Source organism: Myotis yumanensis, unplaced genomic scaffold, assembly GCF_028538775.1.
Source record: "Myotis yumanensis isolate MYYU_CA2020_CCGP unplaced genomic scaffold, mMyoYum1.0.hap1 SCAF_5, whole genome shotgun sequence".
Lineage (NCBI taxonomy): Eukaryota > Metazoa > Chordata > Mammalia > Chiroptera > Vespertilionidae > Myotis > Myotis yumanensis.
In genome coordinates this window covers 30,174,630-30,188,926 of record NW_027223756.1, presented here as the reverse complement: position 1 = coordinate 30,188,926, position 14,297 = coordinate 30,174,630, and the positions used below count along the sequence as shown (strand labels likewise).

The following is a 14,297-nucleotide window of genomic DNA, read 5'->3' as shown; positions in this document are numbered from 1 at the left end:
GCCAGTTGCTGTAATTAATCATATTCAGTTATTGGAGATATATTAAGTTGTGCTGGCTTAAATTTTAATCAGGAGAGATAGTAACAAAAGAAAAATTTTTTTGGAGAATTTGAATTCACTTCTCATGGGTGTTCCAAGTAAAAGTTGAGTCTTAGAAATGTTGTCAATTTGATAGAGAATAAATGGGGCAGAAGTTTACTTGTCATCCTATGCAGTCTCTCTTTTTAGTTCATGCTGAAGACATAGGGGTGATAAAATATAAAAATGTCCAGCAATTCTGGAAATTGTGCCGGGCCAGCACAGCCAAAGGTTCGGTGAGCCTGAGTGGGGGTTGAAGAACGATGTAGAAAAGACAAAGACAATAAGCTGGGTGTAGGTGGATCTCCTGTGCCTGGCTAAGGCCACAGAGAGAGATCCAGAGGCAAGCTGAGCCTTTAGTATATAGCCAGAGGTAAACAAGGTAGTGATCAACAGAGTTACAATGTTCTTGTGAGTTTCACTTGTTTTGGCAGCACTTGCTGCACCTCCCACAGCCATTAGCTACCTAGATAGGATCTAGGGAACATCATAAGGTCAAGCCTAATTATGCTAAGAGGGCTGTGCCCTCTAAGCTGGGACTTGTTTGTGGCTTTGCCAACACGTCAGTCCGAGGCTTAACCCTATAGCCGCTCCCTACAGGAAATACCATAGACATTGCCCCATTCTGTCAGACAGGTATGTAATATTAGTCACACATATTTGCACTGGTTTGAAATAAACTGAATCTGTTTGAAATAAACTGAATCTTAAAAGAATCATGTTTTGGGAAACGCGGAATTAATAGAAGGTGAAATTATAACCCACAAGTTACCTACCAGTAATTACTATTAGAAAAGCTGTCATCACTGTGATGTTACAAATGATAAGAGGACTTTGAATGTGAAAGATTAACTTCTTGTAATCTGTAGTTTTGTGTGCCGAGCCAGCTCAGCCAAGGGTTCTGCAAGCCTGAGTGAGGGTGGTGACGGATGAAGAAAAGACAGACAAAGAGAATAAACTGGGTCTAGGTCAGCGGTTCTCAACCTCTGGGTCGTGACCCCTTTTTGGCAGTCGAACGACCCTTTCACGGGGGTTGCCTAAGACCATCCTGCATATCAGATATTTACATTACGATTCATAACAGTAGCAACATTACAGTTATGAAGTAGCAACGAAAATAATTTTATGGTTGGGTCACAACATGAGGAACTGTATTTAAAGGGCCAGAAGGTTGAGAACCACTGGTGTAGGTGGATCTTCCTGTGCCTGGCTGAGGTCAGAGAGAGAGATCCAGAGGCAAGCTGAGCCTTTATTTTATAGCCAGAGGTAAACAAGGTAGTGGTCAACAGAGTTACAATGTTCTTGTGAGTTTCACTTGTTTTGGAAGTACTTGCTATATCTCCCTCAGCCCATTAGCTACCCAGATAAGATCTAGGGAGCATCATAAGGTCAAGCCTAATTATGCTAAGAGGGCTGTGCCCTCTAAGCTGGGACTTATTTGTGGCTTTGCCAACAGTTTGGTCCAAGGCTTAACCCTATAGCGGCGCCCTACAGTTTTGTGTTAAATTTGTGTTCCAGCAGGGGACTTCAGCAAAGACCTAGCTTCCTGTAGGGCTGTTGGATATCAACTAAGGTGGACTGAATCCCTACACCATGCAAGCGCTTTACTGGGCTTTGTGAGCACCTCAGTGGATCTCTGGTGGCTGACAGCAATGTGCATGCATTGTCCATTGGAGTCTTAATGTCAAATTCATACCTGTGTCAGTACCCCAAAAGAGACAATGCATTAAATGGGCGATGCTATCTTTAGTTGTTCTGAATTTGTGAACTAAATATTTTTCTCAGTTTTCAGGCAGAAGATAAGTTTTCTCATACTGCAAATGATGAGATTATTTAAATTCCATAATACTAGCTAATTGGATGTATTAGTTTCCCAGGGCTGCAATCCTATATAATAAAAGAGTAGTATTCAAATTGTCCCCTCCATCGGGAGGTCATCCGGGAGTTCGACCAGGGGGCGGGGCCTGCTGGGGGAAGGGAAGGAGGCCCCGGTCGGCAGCTGGCAGCTGCTAGGGACCCTACCAGTGCACAAATTTCGTGCACTGGGCCTTTAGTCTACATAATAAAAGCCTAAGCAACTGTTATGGCCGAACGACCAGAACAACCTGTTGCTATGATGCACACTGACCACCAGGGGGCAGATGCTCAACGCAGGAGCTGCCTCTTGGTGGTCAGTGTGCTCCCTCAGGGAGAGTTCGCTCAGCCAGAAGCTGGGCTCACAGCTGGTGAGCGCAGTGGTGGTGGCAGGAACCTCTCCTGCCTCCGCAACAGCGCTAAGGAGCAGTGAGCCAAGCGGTAAGGAGCAGTGAGCAGGTGGGTGGTAAGGAGCAAGGGGTCCTGGACTGCGAGAGGGCGCAGGCCGGGCTGAGGGACCCGCCCCCCCCAAATCCCCCCAGTGCACACATTTCATGCACCGGGCCTTTAGTAACATATAAGTTACTATAAACTTAGTGGCATAGAACAACAGAAATTTATTCTCTTAGATATCTGTTGGCCAGATATATGAAATCAACGTGTCAGGGTTGACTATTTCTTGGGGGCTCAGAGGAAGAATCTTCCCATTCTTCTTCCTAGCTTCTGGTGGTTTTGCAGAGGTAGGATTAACTTGGAGTTGAAAATCAAGACATGATTGCATGTGTCTGTAATGGTTTTAACGGTGGGACCAGATTTATGGTAGTCTTGGAAAAGGTGGTAGAATTCTGTTGAACAGAGCAAGGATTGTAGCTAAAGCCAGTGACTTTTACTGCCTTCCAGGCCATTTGGCTTGATTTTTCTTCCATGACTACCATACCACTAATCACAACCTGTTACCTCTCATGTATGTACTGTTATTTACATGGTAGACAACATGAAAACATCTGGATAATTCACTGCAGCCTCTTCTCCAATATTGAAAAAACATTTAATAGTGACACCTACATACACCTTCTCTCCAAATGGCTAGAAGGTGAAAGTAAATTCCTCATCCAATAAATAGAAAGCAAATACTTTAATGTTTGGCTTGTAGTTTCCCCCCTTTCATGTCTCTTTATGTTTAGGCACTATTTGTCTTAAGATTTTTTTGAAAGTATTCTTTTCAAGGTTTGGTTTTCAGATCATTATTTCATTCTAGGTAAACTTTGATTATAGTGAAAGTGCATTGTTTTTGAGTAGAAGTAGGACTTCAAATCCCTGAAAACAATCAATGTTATTCAATACTAAGTCTCAATCGTTATAAGAACCTTTTTTTTTTTTCTGTAGAAAGTGTCTTGTCATTTTTAGAGCAAGAAAGCATTATTTATTGGTCTACTAAAACAGTAGAGTTAAAACTATTGAGTTTGGTAGCATCTGTGTTATTTTAACAGCTATAGTTGATTGATGGGCATACTCTTTAATGGTCTTATTGCACAGATAATTTCTTAGCTTTTTAAATCTTGTAAGCACAGAATTTCCCAGTCAGTTAAAACTGATGGTCTCTTAGAACATTGTCATAAAGAAGGGGTAGGCAATGAGGGTTTTTAATTGATACTAATTAAGAGACATTCTTTTATATATTTCAGTAATTGTGTAGTGAACTTGAAGACAAAGATGCCATCTTCCTTGGTACAGCTTCAATGATTATAGGGAAAAAAAGGGCACACATATGGAGAGGTGTGTGTGTATGTACGTACATATATAAGTATGTGTGTATGTATATGTTTGTGGATATATATATACTTATTATGAATCTTGGCAAGGCAATTTTAAGGAAAATGATAAATTTTATCCTTGACAAAAGGATGGATATTGAGCACAAGCTGTCAAGCTCTTGAGGCATAATTTTCTCCCTGGCAGCTGACTAGAATCAGATTGAGGGAGGTGAAAATTGGTAGCCTGTCCAGTGCAGATGTTGATAGCTTCAGACTGATATATTCACATCTAATATAGGCAGCCTGGAAGATATATGTTAAGGGGCAGATGTGATCAGGACAGAGCAGCTGTCAGTGATTGTTTGAGAGGTAGACAGGAGACAGAGTAGAGTCTGGGTTTGCTAAGTTTATGGTGTAAAGACTTGAAATATAGCTTTGAGGAGCTTTGTGTGGGTGTGTGAGAGAGATTGCATTTTAATTTGTCTGGTCTTGTTAGTGTGGTTTTAATCAGGTTGGCGCTATGAGCTTGATCTTATATATGGGCTCTTGAATATTTCACAGGAGAAAAATGACAAGTATTCCTATCTAGAATGTTGAGTATGGGTTTCAAAAAATGTTAATAATGCTCTGGAAGAGCAATATAAGAGAAACATTTAACATTTTGAAAAAGCTTAAAGTTAAGTTAATTAGGATTTCAGATTAGTGTAATCACAAGAAATTAAACCTAACAAGAAAGAAGCTGGTTTTTCTCATACTCTTCTTGCTTTTGAGTCTGGCTTCTCATTTGTTATCCTGCCTTTTCCCCTTGCCATCTTGGTAGATTTTTCATCCTGTTTTCTCCTCTTACTTTTGTGGATACCTCTTCATGTGATCCCCTAATGGCTGGGTCTGTTGTTAAGTGCTCCCACTCCAGTTCCTACCCTTCATATGTTCCTGAAGACTGTGATTAATTTAACACTTGTTCATTATTGACCCCCCATTCCTCCACTCTCACAATTTAATCCATTTTCTTTTGCTCTTCATTTAACCTGAGCAGGAAAAGCTAAATATAAATTCCAAAAAATCATTAGCTGGTTGCCATTCAGGTGTTTTATGTCTTAAAGTTGTCTGTCTGACTTAAACTGTAAGTCTCTAGAGTGGAGGCTATATTTTCTTTGACTTGGGATGTGTCAAGGATGCTGTCTGTTTCTGGATCACTACCCTTGTGTGAGCATATGCTGCTCTGCAGAGATCAGATTCTGGTGTAGCTGGCTTGAAAGTGAGGAAAGGAAAATGAACTTATTAAATTTTAATGTTTGCTGTGATTTTGAAATTGCTCCTCTTTTTTTTTTATCTTGTAAAACAAAAATAACACTAACCAGGATAATAATACTACAGCAAGTAATATTATTGCCTGGTATCCAATGTACCTGAGGAAGTTATCTCAGGTATTACAGTTTTGACTTTGGCATGACTTCAATCATGATGTTGCAGTAACGTGGTGTCTACTAGTTAATTTCTTAAGAAAGTGATTCCCAAATTGAAATGCATGTTATGCATTTATTTGAATGTGTAATCAGGACGTAAGTGCCTCTCTTTGGAGTGTTTCTGAATAACAGTAGGGCATGCTTGAATTAGTAGGAGAACATGAATATGTGTGGTACTCTATTTTAATGTTTTTGATAAAATCAATCTATTCTGTTGACTGTTAAAAGTCGAAATTTCTAAGCTCTGTTCCTTACTGCATGGGATGGGGAAGGATGTAAGTTAAGAGTTTTTCTGGGTATGTTTTGAACAGATTCTGATGGGCTTTTAAATGTTTATTTCCTGGGTTGATTTTTCAAAAGATACACATTGACACCCCAGTCAAGTTCACTTAAAGCTTCTTTCAGGAATTCTTTGAATTGTCACTTTATCTATAGTTATGGAGGTATCAGGGGTCTGTGATTTTTGCCAAATATCACCCATTGATGAACTGAAAGGCAAAGGTGGGAAGGATGAAATGTTTTATTCAGATTCATCATCATATCATAGGGCATGCGGGTTATGCCAGATAAATATCACCATTTGGCTCCTTCCCATAGGACTATGAAATTTGGTATCCTTTGCAATTATATTGCCAGTTTATCTTAATTGACAAGTGTGGAAAATGTCTTATTACCAGACCATAGATTATCTTGGAGTAGCAAATAATTTTGTGAAGCCTTGGCCCTGTCATTTTATTATCTTCTAAAGTAAAAGTTGGTGGAATGATAAAAATAGTTGTGTCATTTTCTGATGAGATCCTAAATTTAATCAAATGTATTTAAGAGAATTTGGTGTAAAGTAGTTTAATGAGTGGAGATATAGCACTAAAAAAGTAACTTTCAAGAATTAGGAATCCCATGATAGGGGAGTTTTAGATATTCAAAATCCAGGGCTGAATGGTTTTTATTTTCTGTTTTGTAAAAAGATGCCAAGCCATTAAATATGGGAGTTGGGGACGGTGTTTTAACAGACTTACCTGTGATGTTGCTTGCTGGCTTGCTCTTTTTTTTTTTCCCCTTTCCTCTGGCTATTTCCTGGGTGGGTAGAATTTGAGACATTTTTTTTTAAACAAAAGTAATTTTCTGCAGTATACGTGCTTTTAATAGTAAGAGCAAAAAGAAGAAAATAAAAATCAGCTATAATTTTTGTTACCGAGAGGTGAAACCAGTGTTTAACATTTTGGTCTAAACTCTTCCAAGTTTGTTTTTTATGAATGTATTCATGTGGATAGAAATATGTTTTGCTTCATTTTGTCATTTTTTTTCACTCAGTGGATCCTGAACATCTTTTAATATTAATATTCCTACAGTGTAATTTTTAAATATATATACTTTTTAAGAAAAATGATCTTAAATATAATATTACATGCAATAAACATGAATATTTCAAGAAAAAAGGATTTTAAGTATAATATTATTGCCACAATTGTACTAACATAGTATGATATCACAAAGTTATAGGAAATATTAAAAATCTGCAAGTAACAGGATTACTTCTATTACATTCATATATACACACACACATACCTGGAATAGGTGGATTATGTACTTTACAGAAGATAAGCCATGTTCCTCTGCTGGGCTGACAAAATTCTTTTGGCAATTGATAACAAAAATATATATATTCCCTCCCCTCCCCCCCTCTGGCTCTCTACAATGTAATTTTTAATGACTGAATAATATCCTCTACAGAGTAATATGACTTAAGGAGTCTATTTTGAACCAGAAAAACCAAAGACTTCTCTAATGTTATGGTCAGAGTTTTATTCACTTTTCAAATATTTAAAAGGAGTGTGGTAAATAGGACAGTTTTTATTATATATTATTTTTATTTATTTTGAATATTTTTATTTATTTCAGAGAGGAAGGGAGAGGGAGAGAGAGATAGAAGCATCAGCGATGAGAGAGAATCCTTGATTGGCTGCCTCGTACATGCCCCACACTGGGGAATGAGACTGCAACCCCCCGGCATTTGCCCTGACTGGGAATCGAATCGTGATTTCCTGGTTCATAGGTCGACACTCAATCATTGAACCACACTGGCTGAGCAGGACAGTTTTTATTTTAAAGGCTGAAGGCTGGGGAGAAATTAACTGGGGAACTTATGTGCATGTATGTATATATGCATAGCCTGTGGACACAGCTGATAGTGTAGTGAAGGCCTGGGAGGGGCAGGTGAAGGGTGGGAGGGGGTCAGTGGAAAAAACAAAGGGGATATCTGTAATACTTTCAACAATAAAGATAAAAAAAGTGACTTCGGTAAAAAATACAAGACTGAGGGCTGTAATTGATAACAAGTGTAGTATGAAATATTTGTCTGAGGAGAAAAAAACTTAAAAAAAAAATATTTTTTACGGAGAGGAAGGGAGAGGGATAAAGAGTTAGGAACATCGATGAGAGAGAAACACTGGGGATGTGCCCGCAACCAAGGTACATGCCCTTGACCGGAATCGAACCTGGGACCCTTCAGTCCGCAGGCCGACGCTCTATCCACTGAGCAAACCAGCCAGGGCAGAAAAAAACTTTTAAAATCATTTTAAGGTAAAGAGACAAAAGAAACTTGAGCAAGGGCATCTGGGAAATCTGTGGGAGAAGAGGAATTAGAATTCCACTTAATGGCCATGAAATTGCTTCTGAAATGAATAAATAATTTGAACATGTTGATGAAAATGTCTTTTAACTCTTCTGGAAGCTTCTGTCATTTCCACACAAGGCTGTTTTTTTGCTGCTTCTCAAAAGCACATTCAGGTGGATGTCTAAAAACATCTTTGTTGGATTTGGCAATTGATAACAGTATGCTCTCATAAAATGTTTTATTTAAGAAATGTCTCTTTAAAGTCTCTGTAACAGTTGAACTACAGCAACTAAACAAAATATAATGACATGTGATTGGGCTGCATATGCCTCCTCCCCCTTATTTTACCATCTATATTTTAGATAAGCGTTCAAGACAGATGATTCACAAAGCGTTCATATTTCATAATGTATGCTAATTTTACTTTTTCTTTTTGCAGTGACACTAATTGCCATGATTTTTTTTATACCGTAGAAAAAATATTTTGTATATAGACATTTTGAGTGATTTAGGTTATTCCTTTCTAGGAAACCCTGAGGTTTATGTGTCATAGACATGAATTAAAGATATTTTACATTTTTTGATCATTTAAAAACTTTTCTTTAGTGTGTGTGTGTGTGTGTGTGTGTAATAGAAAATTTAAGGAAAGCACACGAACATAGACAGCAGGAAATAATTACCCTCAGGTTATGTCACCTCATGATATACTACCTCTGTTAATATTGTCGTGTTTATTGGTGTGGTCTTCCTCATCCCATCTTTAGAACATAAACACATTGTGTTCTCCAATCTCATTATGCAGTATAAATTGTCCCATATCTGCTATTTAAGGTGCAAATAAAATTTTTTCCTTTAATAAAGATACCTGGAATGGATGGATTATGTATTTTTACAGAAGATAAGCCAGGTTCCTCTGCTGGGCGGACAAAATTCTTATATTTTTTTTGGACCTCAAGGTAGAAATGAACATATTAGAAGTATCCTTAGTATTATTTTGCTCTATCTATTGGATCTCCTTGGAGGACTTTTGAAGGCTGTAGAGCTATTTACATAGGACCCTCTCTATGGCATTGTGGTTGGGAGCTGTTCTTGAAGTATGATGTGAACTTTTTTGTATGTGGAGTTGTAAATGGGATAGGTGAGGCAGATGATAAGTTGCTAAAAACAGGAAGGAACCTCAGGTTGGCTTAATTCCTTTAAAAAAAAAAAAAGATGGAAAAGTTAATGCCCAGCAAGTAGAACGATTGTAAGTCAAGCTTTTTTTTTTTTTTTTTTTAAATAAATCTTCATTGTTCAGATTATTACAGTTGTTCCTCTTCCGCCCCCCCCCCCCCAATAGTTCCCCTCCACCCGGTTCCCACCCCACCCCCTGTCCTTACCCCACCCCCACTGCCCTTGTCCATAGGTGTACGATTTTTGTCTAGTCTCTTCCCAAACCCCTCACACTCTCTTCCCCCCTCAGAATTGTCAGTCCATTCCCTTTCTATGCCCCTGATTCTGTTCTATTCACCAGTTTATTCTGTTTGTCAGATTTTTTATTCATTTGATTTTTAGATTCACTTGTTGATAGATATGTATTTGTTGTCACTTTGTTGTTCATAATTTTTATCTTTACCTTCTTCTTCTTCTTCCTCTTCTTAAAGAATACCCTTCAGCATTTCATATAATACTGGTTTGGTGGTGATGAACTCCTTTAGTTTTTTCTTGTCTGTGAAGCTCTTTATCTGACCTTCAATTCTGAATGATAGCTTTGCTGGGTAGAGTAATCTTGGTTGTAGGTTCTTGCTATTCATCACTTTGAATATTTCTTGCTACTCCCTTGTGGCCTGCATAGTTTTTGTTGAGAAATCAGCTGACAGTCGTATGGGCACTCCCTTGTAGGTAACTAACTGCTTTTCTCTTGCTGCTTTTCAGATTCTCTCTTTGTCTTTTGTCCTTGGCATTTTAATTATTATGTGTCTGTCCAAGTAAACTACTGTAAGTCAAGCTTTGTTTGTAGCTATTACCACAAGAGGACCAGTTAGTTTTTACTACTTTTTATGCTATGGAGAATGAGTGAAGGAGGCTCCCTCTTTACTGCTTCAACATTACAAATTAAAAGCTAGTTTTTCCTTCATGCTTTAGGAAAATTGCTAGCATGACTTTATTTCTAAAAATGTAAGAAACAATTGGTGTATGTACAATGATCATGTTCTGAACAGATTTAAGAATTGAAGATAGTAAATAGGTAGTGTGAAAGCGGCATGGAAGTATTTGTTGAGCTTCACATTTATTACCTCATTTAATTTTCAAAACAACCCAGTGAGGTGGCAGATGGTATTCTCATTTTATGGAAAACAGGTAGAGATAAAGCAACTGAAAGGCACACAGCTGCCAAATAACCAAGTTGGGATTCAGATCCAATTCCAATACCTTGTTTTATCTGTACCAGCCAGTGTTCTGGGAGAATAATGTACAGTTGCCTCTTGAATAACAGGAAAATTAGGGGCACTGACCCCTATGCAGTCAAATCTGAGTATAACATTTGACTCCCCCATAACTTAATTGTCTCTTGGTATCTGCTGGGTATTGGTTCCAGGACCCCTGGCACAGATACCAAAATCCGAGGATGCTCAAATCCTCTATATAAAATGGCATAGATCAGTGCATACAGTTTTTCTTCCTTATTTGTGGACTCCCAACTGCAGATTGAAACAGTGCAGGTATTTATTGAAAAAAAAAAAAAAAAAGTTACGTTTATGTGGACCTGTGCAAACCCTTGTTCAAGGGTCAAGTGTATATTCATTAACATTACTTCGTTACATTATTTGTTTTAAAGGAGCAGCATAATAGAATATCTCATGTTTTCTAGGCTCATGTTAAAAAAGAAAAACCAAGCTTTCTTTTTTTATTTTTACTGTCTATCTCTCATGCACACAAACACCTACAGTTTTCAGACCTGTCCTTTCCTTATAACTTTTTAAAAAGTTGGATTGCTTTGAAGAGAATTCACTCAAGATATTTGATGCTTTAGAGAGGTCTTGATCTTGTCCTGTTCTAATGTAGAACTCTGTGTTTTTTTGTTTACTTCCTTTACAATTGCCCTTTGTTCTTGTTTTGCTCCAGAGGAACTTAACTTTTGTCTTCAGCTTAGTGAGGGGAGAATGCCAGTGGATGAGTATGTTGACAGATCTGATTTCATGACAGATAGAACAATAGTAGTGGGTTCTTAAGTTTCATCTTCTTTATGTCTTAGTTAATATCAAATGTAGTATAGTTGACTAGAGACAATTGGGACCAGGCCAGAAGACCCAGTTATATAATCAACCTTTACTGCTGATCATGTGACTGTGGACAGATTACTTGTCTTCCTCAGTTTTCCCAATTTGCCTTTTTGTATGAGAAAAGAGTGCTTTTGATAACTCTTACAACTATGCTTAAATATAAACTTGTTATATTTTATTGTTTTTAAAGGACTCTTGATTTTTTATATATATTGTTTTGTGTTTTTAAAAAAACATTTTTATTGATTTCAGAGAGGAAGAGAGAGTGAAAGAGAGATAGAAACATCAATGATGAGAGAGAATCATTGATCAGCTGCCTCCTGCACGCCCCCTACTGGGGATTGAGCCCACAACCCAGGCATGTGCCCTAACCAGGAATTGAACCTAGACCTCCCAGTTCATAGGTTGAAGCTCAACCACTGAGCCACACCAGCTGGGCTATATGTTTTTTTGTTTTTTTAAACTAAAAAGAATTGACAAATTTATTTTATCATTTCACAACACAAATGAAAATTGCTTTATTTTTTGGCCCACTACTCCCCTCCAAAACTATTCTCTCTTCGATAGGAAGAGGGAGTGAATCTTCCTGTTCTTGTTTTCTATTAGAAAACACCCAGAGTCATAGTACCACGAACTCCTGGTGAAGTAGAACAAGTAATATAAAACTGATAGAAAGAGACTCCCCTATTTCCTTATCTCTCTGGTTGAGTCATTTCTGGTGGAGTGGGGCACCATCATGGGACTGGTGGGAGGTCTCATCATTGGGGGCCCAGGCATCATTGTATGTGCCCTCCCAATAGGCAGCTTCATTTCAGGAGCAGGTCCCACTGGCATCATCCCAGGAGTAGGAGGACCTAGAAGACTGGAGGTGAGGGGGGTGGGGGAGATGGGATCATTGCCCCCTGCAGAAGGAGGAACCGAGAATGGAGTAGGGGGTATCTTTCCTAACGGAAATGCTCGGTTGTTTTGTCAATCAGGCTCTGAGCCTACTCTTTCATCCATTTCTGATAGTAGTTTTTCACATTCTTTTTGTGTTTCCTACCAGTGCAATGTGTCCTTTTTATAGATGGAGAGTCATGGGTGAGGCATGTATCACAGTAGTCACAATAAAACATGGGCAAGTTGTTCTGCAGACCATTGGTCACTCCATTCCATGCTGCTGGAAATGACCTGTATAATTTTAACTAGAGGCCTGGTTCACGAAATTCGTGTACTGGGTGGGTGGTGGGGAGTCCCTCAGCCCAGCCTGTACCCTCTTGCAGTCCGTGAGCCCTCAGGGGATGTCCAACTGATGGCTTCGGCCCGCTTCCTGCGAGGAGCAGGCCGAAGCCGGCAGTTGGACATCCTTAGCACTGCCATGGAGGCGGGAGAGGCTCCTGCCACTGCTGCTGCACTCACCAGCCGTGAGCCCGGCTTCTGGCTGAGCGGTGCTTCCCCTGTGGGAGCACACTGACCACCAGGGGGCAGCTCCTACGTTGAGTGTCTGCCCGTGGGTGGTCAGTGCGTATTGTAGCAACCAGCCATTCCACCATTCGATCGATTTGCATATTAGCCTTTTATTATATAGGACATATTAAACATCTCAAGTCAATTTTAGTGTCATATTCCTTTTACAGAGATGACCTTTAAGAGAAATTTGAGGTCCTTGGTTTTCGCTAGTGGCTGTTTACAAATTTGTTCATTGTTTTGTGAGTAGAGAAAATTTGAATGTTATTCATGAATTAAGGATTTGCCATTATTATGGCTGTGAGTTAAAAGAGATTAGAATGGATGTAAATATATTTCATTTACTTTGTTTCTTTCAGTTCCACATATTTGTTGTCATTTGACCCAATATTATTTTGGAATGATATGCTAGCTGTCAAAGGCATGAAACTGTTTAAGAAGAACCTGGTGGAAATGAGAATTGAGTAGGTGGAGGAGGAGGAGGGGAGGAGGAAGTTATAGTGAAAGAGAAATTAGAGTTGGTGGAAAATGAGGAATTAGTACAGCGAGGTTAAGTGATGAACATTACATTTAAAGTTATTTATAAGACTTTTCACTAGTCTATTCAAATATAAGCTAGTCAGTTGGAGAATTTTGATTCATTTAGTTGGACTATAGTTTTAAGGAAACTACTTTAAATTCATCCAGTTCTGCCACAGTTCTTACATTTACCTCAGGTTAACACTTTTTTTTTATTTTCAATAGTAACTGCTTCAGTTTCTTCCAATATCCTCACCTCTTGTTTCTATTGACACCCTGTTCATTTTTTAGGAGAGCCTCATATACTGTTTCTGAGAAAACAGAGATTCCCCCAACTGGAAGTCTCTTGCTACTTTCACTTATCTGAGGGCACAAGAATTCCTCCTTCTCATTTTATGACTGTCATTTCCTTCTGTGGTCCTGTTATGTGTGTTTCTCTTTGTAATCTAGAGTATTCAATCTTCAATTATGTCTTTATTGTCTTTTTGCCTTCCTCTCCCCCTCAGTCTATCTGTAATAGATAGCATGGGAGAGCATGCACTGTTCTAAGCACTCTGAGAACATTTGGTTTCATATCCACAGCACTCCTGGAAGGTAAATACAGACAGTCCTCACCTTGCATGATTCCAGTGTGCACAAATACCACATTTTGTTTATCCATACATTAGTGGTAGATGTTTGGGTTGTTTGCACATTTCATCTATTATGAGCAGTCCTGCTGTGAACTTCTTCATGTATAAATTTTTTGTGTAGACATGTTTTCAGTTCTCTTGGATATATACTTAGGAGTGGAATTGCTGGTCACATGGTAACTCTACATTTAATCTTTTGAGGAATTTCCAAAGTGTCTGTATCATTTTACTTTTCCACCAATGGAATATGAAGTTTTCAATTTCTCCACATAGTCACCAGCATTTCTTATTATCTGCCTTTTTGGTTATATGAAGTGATATCTTATTGTGATTTTGGTGTGCATTGCTCTTATAGCTATTGAACATTTTTTCATGTTCTTATTAGCCATTTATGTATCTTCTTTGGAGAAATGTATATATAATTCCTTTGCCTATTTTAAATTGTATTATTTATCTTTTTATTGTGAAAGTTCTTTATATGTTGTGGATACTAGATTCTTATCAGGTATATGGTTTTCAAAAATTTTCTTCTGTTCTGTGGGTATTTTCATTTTCTTGATAGTGGCCTTTGAAGGACAAAATTTTAAATTTTGATGATGTTCAATTTATTTTTTCTTCTGTTTATTTATTTTTTATTTTTTTTTATTTATTTATTTATTTATTTATTTATT

General features: G+C 38.2%; 2 protein-coding genes across 3 annotated transcripts in view; one reads left to right on the top strand and one right to left on the bottom strand.

Annotated features, from left to right (window-relative positions):
- The window catches only part of CTNNA1 (catenin alpha 1), a 174,967-nt gene that overhangs the window by 40,763 nt on the left and 119,907 nt on the right, over positions 1-14,297 (top strand). The window lies entirely within an intron of this gene.
- LOC139010051 (U1 small nuclear ribonucleoprotein C-like) lies at positions 11,714-12,388 on the bottom strand. Its single transcript, XM_070414178.1, is given in 3 exon segments — positions 11,714-11,988; positions 11,991-12,199; positions 12,282-12,388. Coding segments are annotated over 3 exon segments (591 nt in total).